The sequence below is a fragment of the Equus caballus genome, chromosome 23, assembly GCF_041296265.1.
Source record: "Equus caballus isolate H_3958 breed thoroughbred chromosome 23, TB-T2T, whole genome shotgun sequence".
NCBI classification, from domain to species: Eukaryota; Metazoa; Chordata; class Mammalia; order Perissodactyla; family Equidae; genus Equus; species Equus caballus.
This window is the reverse complement of record NC_091706.1, coordinates 26,632,331-26,653,946: the sequence shown is the minus strand read 5'-3', so window position 1 is coordinate 26,653,946 and position 21,616 is coordinate 26,632,331. Positions and strand designations below refer to the sequence as shown.

The following is a 21,616-nucleotide window of genomic DNA, read 5'->3' as shown; positions in this document are numbered from 1 at the left end:
TTTTACAGGCTACGTGCCATTCCATAAAACGGATCTAGCATGACTCATCTAACCATTTTCCTGTTGATTAAACACTGATTCCTAAAAGAAAATACTGAGGAGAAAATAAAGCAAATACCTTCTGTAGATCTTCATGTGGGTATTTCCTCTGAGGCCGACCAAGAGAAGGTTACTCTTTTAGGATGAAGATGTGGGCAGATAAGTAAAGCAGTCTGTCTGATGGTAAACCTAAGAGAATGTCTCAGGAATGTTCTGTCTGGGTGAGGATGAACAAAGGTCTGGGAGTCAGGCCGAACTGAACAGGAAGGCCACAGTAATGTGAGGAAGTTGAGCAGATGCTGAGTTAGAAACCATTACAAGTCTTTGGGGGAATTTCAAGTCATCTTACAATAGGTGCAGATTGTATGATTTCCAGCTTGCCATGCAATCCTCTGATGTATACTAATAACAGATAAGGAAAATGAAGACCAAGGTCACACAACCAGTGGATGATAAAACCTGGATTTGAACCCTAGTCTGAGTCCTCAAATTATATTTTTTATATTAAGTGGCATATATTAAGTGGCAAAGTAGAAACTGGGTTTGCATTTTACTGACTGGCCCAGGAGAGAAGGAGAGATGATGATTAGGGACAATGAAAGTGGCTTATCAGGAGGATGGGCCTCTGGGGGGGAATATTAGCTCTTTATTTTTAAGTAAATTTTTAAATAGAAATGTGATATATATACAGAAAAAAATGCATGAATCAGAACTACCAGGGGGCCGGCCCAGTGGTGCAGTGGTTAAGTTCGCACGTTCCAATTCTCGGCGGCCCGGGGTTCACTGGTTTGGATCCCGAGTGCGGACAAGGCACCGCTTGGCACGCCATGCTGTGCTAGGTGTCCCACATATAAAGTAGAGAAAGATGGGCATGATGTTAGCTCAGGACCAGGCTTCCTCAGCAAAAAGAGGAGGACTGGCAGTAGTTAGCTCAGGCTAATCTTCCTCAAAAAAAAAAAAAAAAGAACTACTAGTGAATTTTTATAAAGTACACCTGTGTAACCAGAGCTTTGCACTCCAAACTTAGAACATTTCCAGCAACACAGAGCCCCAAGATTCACCATAATTCTGATTTCTACCACTATGGATTTATTACACCTGTTTCAACAACAGAATCACTTCATGGGGTAGGCAGCTTCTAAATGAGTCACAGTGACTTCAATGTCCTAGTATTAATGTCCTTGTCTAATTCCCTCCCCTTAAGTACGTACGGGATGGAACTAGTGACTTCTAATGAACAGAATGTGACAAAAGCCATGGGATGGCACTTCCAAGATTAGGTTCCAAAAGCTCTGCCTTGTTCTCTTATTAGCTGTCTCTGATGGAAGACAGCTGCCATGTTGAGTTGCCCTATGGAGAGACATATGTGGCAAGGAACTAAAGGAGGTCACTGCCCAACAGCCAGTGAGGAACCGAGGCCCTCAGTCCAGTAGCCTGTGAGGAATGAACCCTGTCCAGAATCACATAAGTGCACTAGGAAGCAAACTGTCCCTCAGTGGAGTTTTCAAATGAGACCACAGCCCCAGCTGACTCTTTGACTACAGCCATAAGGCAGAGGCACCCAGCTAAACCATGCTTGAGTTTCTGACCCACAGAACCGTGAGATAATCAATGTGGGTTGTTTCAAGCTGCTAAATGTTGTGGTAATTTATTATGAAGCAATAGATAACTAACATATGGTATGTACTCCTTTGCATCTGGCTTCTTTCACTCAACATTAAATTTGTGGGATTCAGCCATATTTTTTCATGTAACATGAGTTCATTCACTTTCATTGTATTCTAGCACATGAAGTTAGCACAATTTATTTATTCTCCTCTTGACAGACATTTGGGTTATTTCTAGCTTGGAGCTATATGAACAGTGCCTCTTTGAACATTCTTCTGCATGCCTCTTGGGATATACATGTACACACATCTGCTGAGTCCATACTAGGAGTGCAATTGCAGGTCATAGGCTATGCATACGTTCATAGCCTGCCAGCAATTTCGAAAGTGCTGGTGTCCATTTACTCTCCCACTTGTAGTGCATGGGAGTTCCAGTTGCTCCACATCCTCATCAGCTCTTTTGTTCATTTTAGCCATTTTGGTGGGTATGTAGTGGTATCACATTATGGTTTAAATTTGCATTTACCTAGTTAATTAGAGTCTTTAAATTTTAATTAATTACTTAATTTTCATTTCCCTCATTAGGATGAGTACCTTGTCATGTTTTTTTGATTAGTTTGGATACTTTGTGAGGTGCCTGTTCAAGCATTGCCCATTTTTCTGTCAAGCTGTCTTTTTCTTATTGGATTCTTATATAAACTGCAATCAAGCCCTTGTCAGAAATAGATGTTGAAAAGATCTGTCATTCTTCAGCTTGTCTTTTCACTCGTTAGTGATCGTTTAGATCAACAATTTATCTGGAATTGATTTTTGCGTATGGGATGACATAGGATCAAAATCAATTTTTTTTCATATGAAGACTGATACATCACCATTTATTGAAAAAAAATCCTTTATCTACTGTAGTGTCACTTTGACATAAATGAAAGGACCATATATATCCAGGTCAGAGTCCAAACATACTGTTCTGTTCCATTGCTCTATTTCTATTCTCGTGTCAATACCACATTGTTTTAATTACCATAGCTTTAATGAATCTTATTGTCTGAGTCTCAGTCCTCCAGCTTTATTCTTCTTTTTCATGACGTCTTTCTATTACTTGGCCCTAAGAATTTCCATGTAAGTTTTTGACTCAGCTTGTCAGCTTATACACACACACACACACACACACACACTGAAGGGATTCTGATTTGTTACTGCATTGAATCTATAGTTTGGAGATTACTGATTTACAATATTGAGTCTTGCAATCAATGACCATGATATATCTGTCCATTTATTTAAGTTTGATTTAATTTCTCTCAATAAAGTTTTTCAGTTTTCTGTGTAGAGTTTTTGCAAACTTTTCATTATATTTATTCCTTGGTGTTTGATTTTTTAAAACATTTTTATTATAAAACACAGATTTAGGAAACCACAAAAGACAAATTTATAGCTTAATGCTATTGTGAGACAAACACCCTGAGAATGGCCACCTGGGTCAAGAAATAGAACTTTGCCTGAAGCCCTTCAATGTCTTGTGATCCAGTTATAACTCCTCTCTTCCCAAAAGTAATCATTTTCCTGACTTTTATAAGTAACTCTTTCCTAAATTGCTTCATAAATTTATCAACCAATTTTGCCTCCCTAGATGGCATGATTTAGTTTCTCCTAGTTTTAAATAATGACTTTTCCCCTTTAATAGGTAGGTCACTTTTCTGCCGTTTATTGCCCTTCAGTTTATCTGTTGATGAATGCAGGTCATTTGACACATAACGTTTCCCACAATATGGATTTTGCTCAGTACATGTTCATGGTGCAGTTTGACATGTTCCTCTGTCCTCCGTATTTCCTGAAAAACAGGAAATTGGTCAATTCTTTTGGAAAGACTAGACAGTAGTGTATTATTTCATCATGAAACACATAATGTCTGATTATCTCTTTTTGTGATGTTAGCAGCCACTGAGACTCAGTGACTAGACCCATTAACTCCTTAGGGATTGCAAAATTGTGATATTCTAATTTGATAATTTCATTTTCATTTATTGGTGAAATACTTCTATGAGGAGATCTATCTCCTCATCTACAATTTGGTTACACAGTGGTACAGTTCACAATAAAAAGGCGGGATGAAAGCTTGGGTCTTCTCCCACCCCATGCTACCCTCAGGATTTTAAAAATCAGTTTTCATTATAATGATTTTTTTCCCAATCATCCTCATAAGTTGAATTTTTTTTGGGGGGGTATCCATAGAAACCCATGGATTTAAACACATTTGATGGGTTTCAATTAACTGTAATTGTTATCCTTATTGAAGCTCAAATTGTTTCATTGTCCATAAAGAGCCTTTTCACATTTGGCTCCCGAGTCCTTTTGAAATGACCCTAGTAGTCTTTGATAACTTCCTTGTTATTTTGTATACAAGATACAAAATAATATTTTGTATCACAAGATTTTGTATCACAAGATTTTCCAAGTACATCTCACACAAATGCTCCACAGTCCTGAAATCAGCCATTTAAGACCAGAATCTGGGCCCTAGGGATGTTTCTTGCTACTGAGTTGATCATTATTTCTAGGCCTCTTTAATGGAGAGATGGAATATGTGTGTGTGTGTGTGTGTATGTATGTGTATAGACGTACACATTTATGTATGTATATATACATATATAGTCATATATATATAGATAAATATAGTTGTATATGTGTCTATAGATATATAGACATAGACTTAGATATCAATATCTATATATGTATATAGTTAAAATACCTTATTGGTACATACAGATAATTCAAATTCAAATTCAGTACTACAGGGTTTTTACAGAACCTCTTCTATATGACCTCTGTATTCTTTTTCTTCTATCCTGACAACTCCAGTTCTCAAGATCACAGGGGGTGTTATAATTAGAATATTCCAAAATTTCTCACTTGTTATATTCCATATTACTCACAAAACAGACTCAGAACAGCAATTCAAATTTGGATTGACCTTTTCTTCATCATAAAATGTCCCTCTTTATATCTAGCCACATTTTTAAAATTTTTAAATTTTTATTTATTTTCTTTCTTTCTTTCTTTCTTTCTTTCTTTTTTTTTGAGGAAGACTGGCCCTGAGCTAACATCTGTGCCCATCTTCCTCTACTTTATATGTGGGACGCCTACCACAGCATGGCTTGCCAAGTGGTGCCATGTCCGCACCCGGGATCCAAACCAGTGAACCCCGGGCTGCCAAAGCGGAACATGCGCACTTAACTGCTGTGCCACCCGGCTGGCCCCTTTATTACATTTACATACGTTACATACTCAACAATACACTGTTAGAACTACTACTTTATATAATCCTATGTTTCTTAAAGTAGCTGATAGGAGAAAGGAGAGTAAATAATTTATAGAGTTTGTTAGATCAATCAATTTGTTTACCATTTCTGGTTCTCTTAATTTCTTCCTATGGATTCAAGTTACAATCTAGTGTCATTTTACTCTAATAAAGCTTTGGTCTCACTGCCTCCTTTGTGCTATATTGTCAAATACACTACATTTCTATCTTTATATGCACAACAAATCCAAATGTAGACATATTGTTTATGCACTTACTTTTTAAATCATTGAGAAGAAGCGAGAAGAAATCTGAAATTATATTGTCTTTTATAATTACTACACAATTTCTTTTATCAGCAGTCTTTGTTTTGTTTCTGTGGATTTGAGTTACTGTGTGGCATCATGTGAAAAACTTCCATTAGTATTTCTTGTGAAGCAGGTCTGCTAGCAATGACGTCTCTCACTTTCTGCTTACGTTTATCTGTCATGGTACAATATTGATGATAAGCTCTGGAGTGGTGGGAAAAACAAGATGTGATGTACTGTATAATGTAGGTTTTACTTAAGTGGCTTTGGAAAATTATAATGTTTTATGACAGAAATCATATAAAGCTACCAACACAGTTCTCCAGGAATGTTCCCTAGAATACCGATGTCAAGGAAGAATAGGGGAGCAAAATTTGCCACCCCAAAATGTGTCTTTTTGGCATGAGGATTATTTTAGGCAGATTGATTCTAAGAAAGAAAAGACTCATGAAGTTTTTCTTTTTACCTCCCCCTTCAATGCCTAAAAGAATTTAAATAGAGGACCTGTTCCAGGAAGAGAGTTATCACCATAGACAACCACAGTATAATATGAACTAGATGTGGCAGACAGGAAGGAACCTAGCAAAATCTGTTAAAATTCCTCTCTGTGGCCCACTGTTTCTACAAGGGCCAGCAAACATTTGTTTACCAAACATTTGCTCTTTTCATCTTCCTGTGAATTGCCTTCCTTCCCTTTTAAGTACCAAACCTCCACCCGCTTCTCCTTAGCTCAGGACAGGCATATAAGCAACAATTGCCTGACTGCCTATGGGCCTCATATTCTTATGGAGCCCTCATACGTACGAAATTAAATCAGATTTTCTTCTGTTAATCTGTCTCAAGTTAATTTAATTCTTAAGCCAGCGAGAAAAACTTACAGGTGTGGAGGAAAATGTTTTTCCTCTCTGACAATGTGTATCTCAAATCTTTAACTTGTGTTGACCTTATCATCATCAATTCTTCTCCCAACATCATAATAACAACAGTTGAGTTCTGGAGTGTACCTTCCTCTTCCCACAGAAGTTGTTCCACAAGTTCAAAAAGTTCTCAAAGGTGAAAAGGTTTCCATGGTGCTTATCAAGTCTGCAAAGGCCAATGAACATGCTAAGGTAACATTGTCCAAGATGCAATAATCTTCAGTGAGATCACCCAACTTTAAACATATGCACATATTCTAAATACAACTTAGATCTGTGATGTGTTTTGGCTAATGGAGTGTGAGCAGACATGACACCAGCTGAGGCTTTAAGTGGGCTGTGTGATTGCACTCACCTCTTGTATTTCAGTGACCACCACGAGAAGATGTGCCCTGGGAGCTGCTGCCCACATTTGGGCCCCCAAATGAGATGTATGGGATAGACCTCCAACTGACTCAATGCATGAAGCAAAACCAGCCACCTGGAGGTCTAAAACAGAGTAACTACAGCTAACCCATAGATGCAAGAAAATCAAATGCTTGTTTATATCACTGAGTTTTGGGGTGACTCGTTCCACAGCATTGCTGCTGACTAGTGTGACATCCTCCAAATCACTGTGGTTTTTTTGAGGAAGATTAGCCCTGAGCTAACTGCTGCCAATCCTCCTCTTTTTGCTGAGGAAGACTGGCCCTGAGCTAACATCCATGCCTATTGTCCTCTACTTTATATGTGGGACCCCTGCCACAGCATGGCTTGCAAGTGGCGCCATGTCCGCACCCAGGATCCGAACCGGCGAACCCTGGGCTGCCGAAGTGGAGTGTGCAAACTTAACCGCTGCACCACCGGGCCGGCCCCCAAATCATTGTTATATAGATGGCTGCCACTGTGCCTATATGTGAGGCAACCATGTACTCAGAAATTTTAAGAATTCTTGAGCTCTTGGTGCCTCTCCAGTACAATTCACATGGTTAAAGTTTCCCCACATAAGTTTGGTAATGTGCCATAAAGACATCTCCCTAATCTTTTATGAAATGTAATGCAAAGTTTTTTCTTGAAAGTGGAAAAAGAAAGCACCAGAGAACACATTCTTATGGTGATTCCTTCATTCATTCACCAAATATTTACTGATTGAGTTGACCACATGTATAATACTGTGCTGAGAACTGCACAGAATGCACAGACGTGTCCCCACTCTCAGAGAGCTTAGATACCAGAAGGGAAGAGAAGATGTAGATGCCTTATGGCAGTTCCAGGTATGTCCTATTAAACTGTTCACAAGTTCAGAGGAGAGAAAGGATCCATAACTTTCTTGGATTCTCAGTGAAGTTTTCCCAGAGAAGGAGGCATAAAGTTGGTGACTAGAAGAATTTTTAATATTATAATAAGTAGAGCTGGAAGGGAGCAAAGACATAGAGACAATTAGACTCATGAGATTAAAAAAAAAAGTCTGGAAAGTGAAATTAAAGCCAAATTTTGGAGGGTCTTGAATGTCAATTTTAAGAGTTTGGGCTGTATTGTGTTGGCAATGTGTGTCATGGAAGGTTTGGAACAGGGCAACAGCAGAATCAAAGAACCCTGGGAGGTGTAATAAAGGATGTAAGGAGAGCCTGAATGTAGGAAGACATGCTATTCTCTGAAACAATCATCATAATCCAGGTGGAAAATAATACATGGTGGAACTGGAGTAACGGCAATGCAAACAGCAGGAAGGGAGGAATATGAGAGATGCTGTAAAGGAAAGACTGTCAAGGCTTGGTCATTGATCGGATACATTCATTTATTCATTTAACAAATGTTGTCAGGAACTTTGCCTGTCACTGGAGATGCAAGAGCAAGCAAAATAGACATGATCTACTCCTCATGGACAATGTGATAAATATCTATCTTAAAATGGATATGAAACGTGATGCAGGCTATGAATGAAAGGTACCTGGTGTCATGAGAGCTTATAATAGAGGGATTTGATGAGTCATGCAGGTAATGGACTGTTTCCTTGACAAAGTGATCCTTGAGCTGAGATGAGAAGGATGAGGAGGCATTAATTAGGTGCAGACCGAAGGGCAGGACATTTCATGTAGTGGGGACAGCATGGACAATGAGCCATTGTAGGTAAGCAGGCATGAAAGGTCACTGTGGGCTGGATTACGGAGAATGAAAGGGAGTGAGGTGCAAGACAAGGTTGCAGTGATCATGCCCCCATCACACCTAGGGGATGCGGTGCCCCATGCTCTAGTGCACTCAAAGTACCGGTGCACAATGAGATAAGGAGCTTGGTCTAGAATGTAACTCAGCACACTGCTTCTTTCATCAAGAAAGTCTTGCTTGCTGAACTAAACAGTATGTTTAGTGCATGACTTACATTTTGAAGCAAGCTTCTTATCCTACAGAACAGTAACAGTTCTCAACCCAGCAGCCAGTCTGCAGACGCCACATTGAGAAGCACTATTTTAGATCACTGTGAGGAGGTCTGTCTCTACCCTAAGAGCAACGGGAAGTCATGGAAAGATTCGAAGAGGAGGTGGTGGTGACTGCATTATGGAGCACAGACTGGAAGGCAGCCAGAGTTAGCGGAAAGAAGATGAGGAACTTTGTGTCAGAAACCTTATTTTCCTGGTGAAACAAGACGTGTCCTCTTCAGGTGAGAGAGCAGAGACACAGAACAGAGTCTAGCTGAGACATGAAAAGAGTGGAGGAGGTTTGAAGGAGCCATTGTAAATAGCTATAAGGAAGGGAGTGGAGAAAAGAAATGGGGAGCATATGTCAGTTAAAATAAGACAGCCGATGTTGTTGACATAGCTCTGCGACTGGATCCAACAAACTCATTGCTCCGAAAGCAGCTCCAGAGAAAATGAATGTTAGAGTTGAGCAGGTGGCATTAGCCTTGAGGCTGCATGAAAGGAAAGTTAGCTTGGGAGTCTAGGTATAATGTAGTCAGGACGGGCTGGGAATAGAGTTCAGTGAGTAAGAGGTAAAGTGATCCCACTTAACTGTATTCTAGTCAAACATTCACTGAGCAGACCTCTAAAGGAAAGCCCATCTCTTGTACTGCGCAGTAGGCATGTCCCTCCCAAGCCATGAACCTGCAGGGAAGCCAAGGCATTTTGTCTTGGTCAGGCATGAACCTGGCTTATCAGAGGATCCCCAAGGCGTTGTGGGGAGGCAGCTTTTGCTCACCACTTTCAGGGAAGCACGTGGGTAGAACCCACCAGAGACTGAAAGGAGAATTGAGGCCATAGGAGCCAAAAGGAGAACTATGAAGCCATAATTAAATGGAAGCAGAGAAAAGATTATCAGGCAAGCCTTGAAAGAAATCTTGCCAGACAGAAAATAAGCAAGCTCAGGGAAAACAAATTTTAAGTTAATATGTTAAAAGATTAATTAAGATGATGAAGGTTTCCTTGAGCTGCATCCTTAGGCAGTAGCCACAAGGTGCTGGTGATGACTTGTACAGAGAACAGAGGAGAATGTTTCCATAGTCATCATTCAGCACTTTCTATGTACCAACACCGTGCTAGGCATAGGGAATATAAGCATGAATGAGAAATGGTTCCTGCCTTCAAAGTGCTTACAGTCTATGGAAGGAAAACCATCTAAAAAGATGCTTATCATTGGATGTTATGACACAGGGATGTCAAGGAGCAGAGTAGTGAGGCACTAAACAAGAAGGGAAGAAAGGGGCTAGCCCAGTGGTGCAGCAGTTAAGTTCACATGTTCCACTTTAGCAGCCCGGGGTTCACCGGTTCAGATCCTGGGTGCGGAGCTACACACCGCTGTCAAGCCATGCTGTGGCAGGCATCCCACGTGTACAGGAAGATGGCCATGGATGTTAGCTCAGGGCCAGTTTTCCTCAGCAAAAAGAGGACGATTGGCGGCAGATGTCAGCTCAGGGCTAATCTCCCTCAAAAAAAAAATTAAATTAAAAATAAACAAAATAAAATAAAAAATATTAAAAAAAAAAAAAAAAAGAAAAGAAAGGGCGGAAAGATGAGGGTTAGGGAAAGACGGCCTCCCAGGGAAGGTGGCCTCCAAGCTGAAGCTGGGAAACCAGTGGAAGTTAGCTCACTAGGAAGGCATGGAGGAGGAGCGTCCTAAGTAAAGGAGCAGCATCTATAAGGGCCCAGGCAGAAATGATAGAACGTCAGAAACTTCGAGTAGTTCCATGAGTCTAGAGAAGACATTCATGGAGGAATGTAGCAAGAAATAAGACAAAAGTGGTAGTCAAATCATTAAGGAGCCTATACGGCAAGCTAAGGAATACAGATCTGATGCTGAGGGCAATGAGAAATCTTTGGCTTTCCAGGAGGCAGTTTGATATATGGAGAGAGATATCTTTGTTAGAAGTCATCAGCCTGGAGGGGGTAGTTAGGCCTGAGCAGGAGACCAGATGCCCGAGAGAAACTGAAACGTCACAAGGCATAGACGCTAAGGATGCGAACCTGAAGAACACCAATATTTAGAATAGGTAAGCAAGAGATGCCAAGAGTGAGACAGAGGAGAAGGAATTAGAGACGTATAAAAAGATTAGGTGGCTTCATGGAAAACAGGGAAGAGGGAGCTTTAGGAAGATTGTGGACAATGACATTAAGTGATGCTGGAGACTAAAAATGGATGTAGCAACAAAGAAATCATACTGAAAACTGGAAACAATTTAATTTCCATCAACAGTGTAGGGGAGGAAGACATTTCCTCTACTCGCTCTAGGTCCTTCTGGCCAGAAAACAAATTAAATTCACGTGAGACAGCATAACAGGAGAAAATTAAACAAAGCTTTATAACATGTATACATGGGAGAGGCTCAGGCAAACTGAGCAACTCACCAAAATGGCAGAAGTTCTCATCTTAAATACCATCCTCAGCTAAAGACAAAGGAGGATGTTGGGGGTAGGGGGAGTCAGCTATGGGAGATTACCACACAAGTATAGTAAACAAGAGTCAGGTTATTATGCAGACTTGAGTCCTTGCCTTCTACATTGATGAGAGCTTCTAGAGATAAGGTCATCCCCCCTCCTTCCTGGTGCAGAGAGGGAGACACCTTTACAGATGGAGATTTCCTTTATAAATGTAAATGTCTCTTAACCAAGGGTAAGTAAATTCTACTTTTCAGAGTTTCTTTCCTGTCTGCAGTTTTTAAAAGTAACCAGCCCAAAATAATCCTCATGCCAAAGAGACATATCTTGGGGTAGCCAATTCCAGTCCCCCACAACAGGAAAACAGACAAATTGCTGCATTTTCCTCCATGGGAATCCTATATAGCAAGGAGAGTATATGAATTAGACACGTCAGGATGGATGAACCTAGCAAAGATAACACTAAATAAAGCAAGCAGCAGAAGAAAACATAGTTGAATGTTATCAGCTGTTTAAATACTTACAAATGTAGCAGAAATATAAAGAGATACATTGCAATGATGAATACCAAATTCAGAAGAGTGGTATTGATTACCCAGGGTCAGTTAGAGAGTGGTGGTGATTGAGAGAGTGGTTCCACAGGGCTCTTCAACAGGAATGGTAATTTTTCATTTCATAAGCTGGTTGGAGGACAGAGGAGTGTCTGCTGTATTATAATTTGAGCATGTTGCATGGAAAAGTCATTGACCACATGGAGGATCAGAATTGGCCACTCCAAAATGTGTCTCTTTGGCTTGATTATTTTTAAGGACAGGAGACTCTGAAAGAAACTTTGACCTTCCCCCTAACTGCCTAAAAGAATTTAAGATAGACGGCCTGGTCCCAGGACAGACGATCACCATAGGTACCTCTGGGTGTTGGTAGACTGGGAGGGACCTTGCTAAGCCCATTCTTATCAAAGTTCTGTCTCTTGAGTCCCGTTGTCTATAGAGACGGCCCAGCAAACACTTGTTGAACAAACATTTACATTTCCATCTCCATTTAAATTACCTCCCTCCCTTGTGAAGCCCCAAACCACTATCCCCAACACACTCCTTTGTCTTTAGCTGAAAATGGTATTTAAGGTGGCAGCTTTAGCCATTCTAGCACGTTACTCAGTTTTTCTGGGTTTCTCTCATGTTATATGTTATTAAACTTTGATTTTTCTCCTGTTATTGTGTCTCATGTCAGTTTAATTCTCAGACCAGCCAGAAGGACCTAGAGGGTAGAGGAATTGTCTCCCCCACCACAACCACATCTCGGGAATTTTAGTGGTACAGGACTATGTTGGTAGCCAGTGGAAGAGGAATGCTGTACACATAATGCCTAAGGCCTGACCGGAGGACTTTGTGTGTTCTAGAAACTGGACACAAACACAGGTTCCAAGGCAGATGTTAGAAGACAAACTGAGGCATATCAAAAATTTGAGTTTGAGCAAAAGTTGATTCAAATCGGGCAGCACCCTTAGCTTTTCGATTTCCTAACCTTCAGCAGGCACTTAGACTTAGATTTTGGTTTACTTATGCAGGCTGCCACTACAACATTAGAGCCACATCAGTCTGATGGCTTCCTTGTTTAATTAATTCAACACCAGCTGTCCGAGTTCTTACATACTTCACTGTAAGTTACTTAACTTTCTCTGCCTCCACTTTTCTTTTGTAAAGTGGACGAACAATTGTATATTCCTTGTGGAGGTGTTAGGAAAATTAAATGATTTCACACTGAAACAGGGCTTAAAATAATGCGTAGGAGACAGAAATTACTAGTTACCAGAGAGTTAACCATCATCACCACCTAGTTCAAAACAGTGATTACCAGTAATCACAATACTGTCCTGAATTCACAGGACACTTTACAATTTGCCAACACCCGTGGGAGGTAAGAAGAAACTAGAGAAATTAAGAGTTCTTTGTAAAGACGAACACAGACGTGAAAGATTTATGGAGACTCTGGACATCCACTCAGTCGTCTGTACATCCCTTATTGACGGTACTCTCTCTCCCGGCCGGTGCAAGCACAGACACTTGCCGGGAGTTCGGACCACTCTGTGAAATGCGTTGCTACATGCGTACCTCACTTGTATTCAATCAATCGGCAAACCCTTTTAGGAAACCCCACGTTCCGAGAGCGACCTACCTTGCGCAGCTCCTTTACCTCGAAGGTCCCGCCCCTCATCCTCAGGCCCCGCCTCCACGAGGGGCGGGGCCTACGTGCGGACGCACGGCAAGCGCGCTGACGTTGTCGTGCGCCGCTCGGCGGGCAGCAGCCCGCCGGCTTGAATCGCAACGCCGCGGCTGTGAGGCGGGAGCCAACGGCCGGCGCCGCGAGGCGGGAGGCGGCGCGGGAGCGCGGCGGCGGAGCCCAGCCTAGCTGCGGCCCGGGCCCCTGCGTCTTCTGGCCGAGCCGCCGCTGCTGCGCTGGCAGCGGGGCCGCAGCCGCCGGGCCGTGGGCGCCGGTGAGGCCGGGAGGCGAGCGGGGTCTGGCGGGCGAGGGCGGGCGTCGTCTCCGCTGCCGGCGTCCCCGCGGCCGCCGCTGGCTATGATCGACTCGGTGAAGCTGCGCCGCGACAGCGCGGCCGACTTCTTCTCGCACTACGAGTACCTGTGCGCGCTGCAGGACTCGGTGCCGCTGCCCGCCGTGCGCGCCTGCCTGCGCGAGGGCGTGCTGGACTTTAACGCCGACCGCCTCCGCGCGGTGGACTGGCCGCCGCTGCTGAGCACCCTCAAGATCAACAGAGATCTGCCGCTGATCTCCATCAGGAGCTCCTTCCAGCCTTGGCTGGGCGAAACAGGTTTGTCGTTCCCGCCTCCAGTGGCCCCCGTGTCGGCGCCGCGACGCGAGATTCCGGACAGTGCAAGGTGGGACGGGTGCCCAGTGCCGGGGGTGTGTGCAGGAGACGGGGCGTACGGCCCAGGACTCTCACCAGCTCAGTGGCCCTTGAGGCCTCCGGGTCTCAGTGTTCTCATCCATAACATGGGCTTAACAGGACCCACTCTGTGCTGACTGCAAGGATTCGCCCAGTTAATGCTGGAGAGCACTTGGCACAGTTTGGGACATTATTATGCATTCGACAGTAGCATCATGTAGTGGAAAGCGCGGGAAGTGAAGGCTGCCTAGGATTTGAATTCCAGGGCTTACACACTGTGTGGCCTGGGCAGGTTACTCTTGAACTACAATACCCATACTTGCAAAATGGCATTAAAAACCGCTCTTTCAGTGGGTTCTTAGAATAAAGCGGATTGTGTGAGTAAAGTATCCTGGCACTGGAATGAGCCCAGTCAGCCCCCAGCGCTGCTGGAGACGAGGACCTCCCTCTGCTGGGGGAGGCAGCAGGCTAACACAAGCATGGCAGTCGGGACTCTGGAAGAAGTGAGCTCCGGTGCTGCAAAGCACAGAATATTGCCAGGGAACGTTCAGGGAAGGCTTCTTGGAGGGGGTGCCATCTTTTCTAAGGATGTGTGGAAGCTGCTCAGATGGCAAGAGGGAAGAGATTGTGTCAAAGTTTGAAAAATATAAATAAGGCAAAGCTAAGGTGCAGGGCTAGAACTTAGGGTTTGAGAAAGAAGTGAGAGTTGAGACTGGAAACCTGGTGGAGGCCAAACAGGGAGGGGCCTTGTTTGTGCTGTCAAAAGGTTGGATGTTTATCCTGAAGGCTCTGGGAAACACTCAAGGATGATGAGATGGACTTTTGACTTAGAAGCTCACTCTGACCTCCGTGTGGAAGGCAGTTGGTTGGGAGGAGGGTCGGTTGTAATCTAAGGGCTCAAATTGAGGTATAGAAATGGAGGGCTGGATTTCGGAAATCAGAGAGGCAGAATGGATGGAGCCTGGTGACCAGTTACAGGAGGGAGAGCAGCAAGGCTGGGGGACAGTTGACAGCAACACCTTTCTGTGAGACGCAGGGCACAGGAGGAAGGAATTGGGAGTGAGGAGAGGATTTTACTTCATCTTTAATGCTTTATGAGGGGCCTGTGGGACATCCAAATGTGTCTACTAGATGGGTCTGGGCCAAGGTGGAGATCTGGGCTTTCCGGGAGGACAAAAGTTTGAAGACATGGGATAGGCTGAGGTTACCCACAAAGAAGATCCAGAAAATCATAAGTCTGAAAGATGGTTTTTTGTTTTTGTTTTTGTTTTTGATGAAGATTAGCGCTGAGCTAACATCTGCTGCCAATCCTCCTCTTTTTGCTGAGGAAGACTAGCCCTGAGCGAAAATCTGTGCCCATCTTCCTCTACTTTATATGTGGGACGCCTGCCACAGCATGGCTTGCCAAGTGATGCCATGTACCCACCCGGAATCCAAACTGGCAAACCCCTGCGCGTCAAAGAGGAATGTGCGAACTTCACTGCTGTGCCACTGGGCCAGCCCTGAAAGATGGTTTTTAAGTGGATACACTTGAGTATGTTTATAAGCTGAGAGAAAGTAGCCAGCAGAGAGATAGGATGCAAAGATCTAGGAGAAGAAATGGTTGTTGATTTATTTGAAAAAACCTAAGCACTGTCATGTGCCTGGCCCTTTCCTAGGCTCTGGGGTTCGCGCCATCTGTTAGCTCTTCTGGAAGGACAGTTCAACTCATCCACTGGTAAAGAAAAGTCAGATTATTCTCTGCATCTCATTCAGGTGCAGGAGTTGTTCTGTACCTCTAAAAGGACTTTACTTAACCAAAGAAATAACTTAGAAATAAAAAAAAATTATAGTTGGAAAGGACTTAGAGTCAAGGCCACTGTACTTAATCTTGTCCAATATTTTACATTGAATGGAAGAAAAATGTATTAGACCGTTCTCTTCAGAGTTCCTTCACTGAACCTTCTTTATTTCTTGCATCCAGTGGGTCTGGGTTGTAGATTTTAACCTCCTAGATTTGTTTCTTCATCCTTACTTATGTTTGCCTGCACTATTACAGAAGCTTCTAGCTGCTTTTGCTGCCTCCGAGCTCAGTTTCTCAGTCATCTGCCTACGTGACTTGAGTGAGCTTCTAAAATGAAAAGATATGTTTAAAATACAGCTTATAATAGCTCCTTTACACAGGCTTAGTCCCTCTTGGTTGCACAACTTGTGCTCTGCACAGAGGCGTGGAATCTGAGCTGTGCTCTGCTGAGCCTCCTGGGGCTAGTTGGCCCTGAGGAAGGGGTGTTTTTTCTAATCTCTCTGAAGTAGGTGCCTTTTTCTAATCATTCCCTTTGTCTAATTGGTCTCGCAGCAGTGGGCCACCCTTTGCTCAGCTGCAGAGGCATCTGTCTGTGCCAGTGGTAGCCCCGGTCCTCATCACTATGGGATGAAAGCCGTATTCTCTCCCAGGCTTGCTTCGGCCACCCTCTCTATTTTGATTTCTGTCTCTTCTCCTGCTTGCACCCCTGGCCTTTGGTCATCCCCACCTGCAGTAGTTACAGTGCCTGGCAGGTGTCGGGTGTGGGGCCTTTGTGCAAGTGCTTCCCCTGCAGTTAATGCACCTCCCGCTCCGACTCTGTGTAGTCATTCTCATCTTTCTAGATTCAGCTTCAGGGTTGTCTTGAAGCCATCACTTGGATATAACTTTGCTTCCATACGAACCTCTACGCACATGGTTTATGTTTTTATATCTCATTTGGTTGAAGTTTTGAGTTTACCTGTCCCTCCTTAAAGAGGGCTGTAAGGGTAGGAGTCATGCCTGTGCCTTAGCACAGAGCAGATGCTGTTTAAAGATGATCAAATGTGTGATTGAAGTCACTAATTTTACAATACTTTGCTTTAGGTTCTGACAGAAATAAAGTTTGCAGAAGTCGTGTTCCTGCAATAAGAAACAAAGACGTGACCTTCCAGTTATGTAAAGCTCTGAAATGCTGTTTAAGTGCCTCGGGTGCTCTAAAGAACCTGGAGCTGAATGGGCTAGTTCTGAGAGAGAGAGATTTAACTATGTTAACAAAGGTAAGCCTTCTCCAGTGTGTCCTGCGAACATTTGATAGTTGCTTTTGGGGGAAACTAAACCAATAAACTTTTTAACTTTTTCTCCCCATTAAAGGGATTGAATAAATCAGCTACTTTGGTGAACCTGTCTCTTGCAAATTGTCCAATTGGAGATGGCGGTTTAGAAAGTGAGTTTCAATCTTAAGTCTCCTCCCGTCAGACTGGTCTCATGCTTCCTTACCGCCATGTTAGTTCCAGTCTGTACGTTTCCTTGGTGCTGCCTCTACCTGGATTGCCTTCTGTGCCTGCTCAAGCCTTGGTCCAGTCTCTCCTGTACCATGAAAGTTTGTCATGCTGGATACTCTGAACTAATTTTATGTAAGGTTGTGTTAAGCCACAAGCCACACAAATACATAGTATTTGTATTTTCTGTTTTTTGTGTTTGTTCCTCTTCTTCTGGTTTCTCTTCAAGAGATATTTTGGTAAGGGAAATAGCAAGATGTAAAGAGGAAAAAAGTGTTATCTTTAAATAATTCAAACATCCATCTGCAATCATAATTATAATGCAGTGTGGTATGTGCTAAAATAGGAAGTACATAAAAGTGCTATGGAAGCATATAAAAGGCCAGGAAACTCAGTGGTGTTGGTGGGGTGTTTCATGGAAGTAATCACAGAGAAGGTGACTGTTGATTGGGGTCCTGAAGAAGTAGTGTGTATCACTGTGTCCTATAGTGGTCTGGAGGGATAAGGAAGCCTGCATTTCAATTTGAGGGGACAGATAATATGAGATCCTCTATCTTATATTGCCCTGGTATATTGTATAACACACAATAAAATTCTGGGTTTATAGTTGACATTTAAATTGTAGATTGATAACCGAGATCAGGGTATATCATTGGAAATGAAAATAGGAAGAGTCTTATGCTTTTTAGATTTTTCTTTTTCTTTCCTGTGTCTTAAAAGGTATATAGTACCTTAGTGAGTGTTTGAGAATAAAATTTACAATATTCAGAGTATTCAATTTTAGCATCTAAATAGAATTAAACTTACAGTAAACTGGAATAAAACTTTGTTATTGACATCTTTTAGAATCCACCAAGCCACCAGTTGCCCGAGAAGATTGTAGATAATGATTTTAAAAACATAGCTAGCTGTAAACCTCCAGTAGACTCAAGAAAAGTGAATAAGTCAAGATGACTAGACTGTATAGCCTCCTCATCTTATTGTATGTGTGGTTTTTCTTCCCTTTTAGTTATTTGTCAAGGTATAAAGAACTCTATCACTCTTAAGACAGTAAACTTCACGGGGTGTAATCTGACATGGCAGGGAGCAGATCACATGGCCAAGATCTTAAAGGTGATTTTGTTTAAACTTTCATGAGAATGTAATGTGTGATTGAAGCACATTAATAGTTTGATTTGAGATGGCATTTGTTTTTGTCTTGATACATGTGGTGATTGTATTTTTAGTTTTCTTGAAAGAATATGACCAGTTTTCAGTTTGGGGTTCTACCATTTAGTAAAGGTAGTTCACTTAATCTTAGAAATAAGAAATTTAATATAAAATACATTATAAATAATACTTTTATGAATTTTGAGTTATTGAAAACATTGTGATAATGTGAATAAACTTTAGATATTACAATCTTTAAATGACAAATTTTTAACTACTATAATTTATAAACTAATAGAAATTACTACATTAGCATTTTATAAATATAGTTCTTAAAATGATGCTTCCATAACTTTACAGTGGTTATAACTACTATATTTAGACCTAAAATTACTTAATAATTTGACATGAAGCCTTTTTAATAGTTTGATGGTACAGATGAGGAATAGGTAAATTATGGCTAGTGTGCCAAATCTAGCCTATCACCTGTTTTTGTAAGTGAAGTTTTTTGGTACATAGCTGTGCCCTTGTTTACATAGCAGCTACAGCTGCTTTTACCCTACACCAGTCAAGTTGAATGGTTGCAACAGAAACTGTATGGTCCACGTAGCTGAAAAATGTACTTTAGGGCCTGTTCAGAGCAAGTGCACTGACCCCTTGAAAACAGTCTAGAAAACGGTTGTGAGCATGGATTCTGAAGCCAAATGGCCTAGGTTCAAATTTTAGCTCTCCCATTTCATAGCTCATGACCATGGACGAATTAGGTAACCTCTGTGTCTCATGAGGATTACATGAATGAATTTGTATAAAATAGTGCCTGGTGCATGATGAGCGCTATCTATGTGTTTGCTGTTATTTCCACTTGTTGTTTTTGTAAGTTATTGTTAATAGAGAAAGGATGCTAATGATTTTCCTTTTAGAATGTCAGAGGAACTTTGAGTCTTTTGTCATTCAAGAATACAGTAAGATTTTTGTCTTTTTAAAGTCAGTGTTCCCTGTTACCAAAATTTATTTTATAAATAGAACTGAATATGTCTTTAAAACAATATCTGTGGTTAAAAATCAAGCCATCAATTTCCTAAGACATGTCCAACTGGCTTTGCATATTCTAAACCTCTAAAATTGGTGTGCATGCCCTAAATAGTATTTGAGATCCATTGGGTTAGGAGAAAAAAATATTAGAACCTCTGTATTTATTTTTGTATCATTCAAAAGATGTCTGCGTAGTTTATAATGTACATAAAATATTTGTACAAAACTTCATTTATATAGTTTATTAGTAAGATACATGTTGAAAAAATACTTGTGGGATGTCCAATCAAGTGTTGGAGATACTGGAGAACAGAATGAGAGAATTTAGAACCAATTCCCTGGCTTCACAGATAAGGAAAATAAAATTCGTAGAATGTAATTGAGTTGTCCAGAGTTTACATAACTAATCAGCAACAGGTCATCCAGTGGCTAGAGTCTAGCTCATCATGGGAGGCTAGAGTCTGGGTCACTGGACTCCTAACCAGAATCGACTGTTTAGTCTCTCAGGTTGACTCTCCTGGCGTATATACCTGTGTGTGTGTGTAATCTCTGACATCATAAGGCATACTCAGTCGGTTTGTCCTGTTTCCTAGTCAAGCATCTTAATTTCATCCTTTTAAATCTTTGAAGTATCAGACCATGAGGAGGCATGAAGAAACCTGGGCTGAGAGTCTTCGTTATCGGAGACCTGATCTTGACTGTATGGCTGGCTTGAGGCGCATCACTTTTAATTGCAACACTCTCATTGGGGACCTCGGTGCGAGTGCTCTTGCAGAATCTCTTAGTGAGGATTTATGGCTTAGAGGTAAATTCCGAAACTGATTTTTTTAATATTAAATATGCTTAACTTCTGGCACAATACTGTTGTCATAGGATTTTTCTGAAAAGGCTTTTTTTTTCCAGTTGCTTTTATTGTGCTTTTAAACTTTTCTAAGAGTTATAAATATTCTTTGTAAAAAAAATATAGAATAACAAGAAAACAAAAGTACCTGTAACCTTAATACCTAGACATAATCACTGTTCTTTTTAGGGTATGTACTTTTAGTCTTTTTTTTTTTCCATAAATATATTTGTACACTTAGAGATTACAAAAATGGAATCGTAGTGTACTTATGTTTTATATCCCTGCTTTTTTCACAATGAATATCGTGTAGTACTCCATTACGTTGATGTGCAATAGTTTAATCAATTCTTTGCAGTTAGATTTAGGCAGTTTGTGCTGCTCCCTATGGGAAGCAATGTGTACTGAACACTTCATATATACATTTGTGTGTCCGTTGGCATTGCTTCTGTAGAATAAGTTACTAAAGGTGGAATGACTGTGTGTGACATATTTTTAAGACATTTGAAACATTTTGCCAAATTGCCGTCCAGAAATGCCGTGCCAATTTATGATCCACTCTAACAGTGCATGTGAGGCCTGCACCCTCACAAACCCTGGCTTGTGTCACTTTTAAGAACTCTAAATCTAGAACAAGTTGGTGATGACCAGAGAGTGATGGGACTTGGGGGAGGGTGAAAGAAGTAAAGGGGGACAGTTGTAGGGTGACAGATGGAAACTAGACTTTTGGTGGTGAGCACAATGTAGACTATACAGAAATCAAAATATAAGGATGTACACTTGAAATTTATGTAATATGATAAACCAATGTTACCTCAATTTTTTTTAAAGCTGTAAAACTACAAAAAAATAAAACTGCCTTCTCCCCTTTTTATGCAAGTGGGATTACTCCAAATTTTATAACTTTTTTTTTTGATAGAGGAAGATTGGCCCTGAGCTAACATCTGTTGCCAATCTTCCTCTTTTTTTTTTCTACTTGAGGAAGATTAGCCCTAAGCTAACATCCATGCCAGTCTTCCTCTACTTTATATGTGGGTCGCCACCTCAGCTTAGCTGACAAGTGGTGTAGGTCTGTGTCTGGGAACAGAACCCACAAACCCAGGCTGCCGAAGCAAACCTTGCCAAGCTTAACCACTACACCATAGCGCCAGCCCCTATACGTTTTTTCACTTAATATAGTATGAGCATCTTAACAAGTCAATAAATTTATACCTACCACATCGTTTTTAGTGACTGTTCAGAGTTCCATTATATGACTATGCCATAGTACACTTAGCTTATTAATTCTTGTTAGATATATAAGCTGTTGCCAGTTGTTCAGTTATAAACAGTACTCTCATACACATCCCTGCCTATATCTCTAATTATTTCTGTTGGTTAAATTCTTAGAAGGAATTGATGGATCAAAAGGG

The 21,616-nt window shown here is 41.5% G+C and overlaps 1 protein-coding gene and 1 long non-coding RNA gene across 10 annotated transcripts in view; one reads left to right on the top strand and one right to left on the bottom strand.

Annotated features, from left to right (window-relative positions):
• Positions 1-2,900: 2,900 nt before the first annotated feature.
• On the bottom strand, positions 2,901-13,266 carry LOC138920378 (uncharacterized). Its single transcript, XR_011431456.1, has 4 exons — positions 13,192-13,266; positions 6,257-6,335; positions 5,223-5,456; positions 2,901-3,477 (listed from the first exon to the last, which is right to left on the bottom strand). It is a non-coding gene; the product is annotated as an uncharacterized lncRNA (long non-coding RNA).
• Positions 13,267-13,378: 112 nt separating this feature from the next.
• CEP78 (centrosomal protein 78) overlaps positions 13,379-21,616 on the top strand; it is a 37,510-nt gene continuing 29,272 nt past the window's right edge. For 4 of the 9 annotated variants that reach the window (XM_070248538.1, XM_023627173.2, XM_070248536.1 and 1 more), the window contains exons 1-3: positions 13,450-13,846; positions 16,788-16,960; positions 17,055-17,127. In XM_070248538.1, coding sequence (XP_070104639.1) covers positions 13,594-13,846; positions 16,788-16,960; positions 17,055-17,127 — 499 coding nt within the window. In that variant the 5' untranslated portion in view covers positions 13,450-13,593. Of the gene's footprint in view, positions 13,847-16,787; positions 16,961-17,054; positions 17,128-18,191; positions 18,296-19,993; positions 20,169-21,616 lie in introns of those variants that run through there. The other 5 variants (XM_070248537.1, XM_023627172.2, XM_023627168.2 and 2 more) reach the window with 3 other exon arrangements.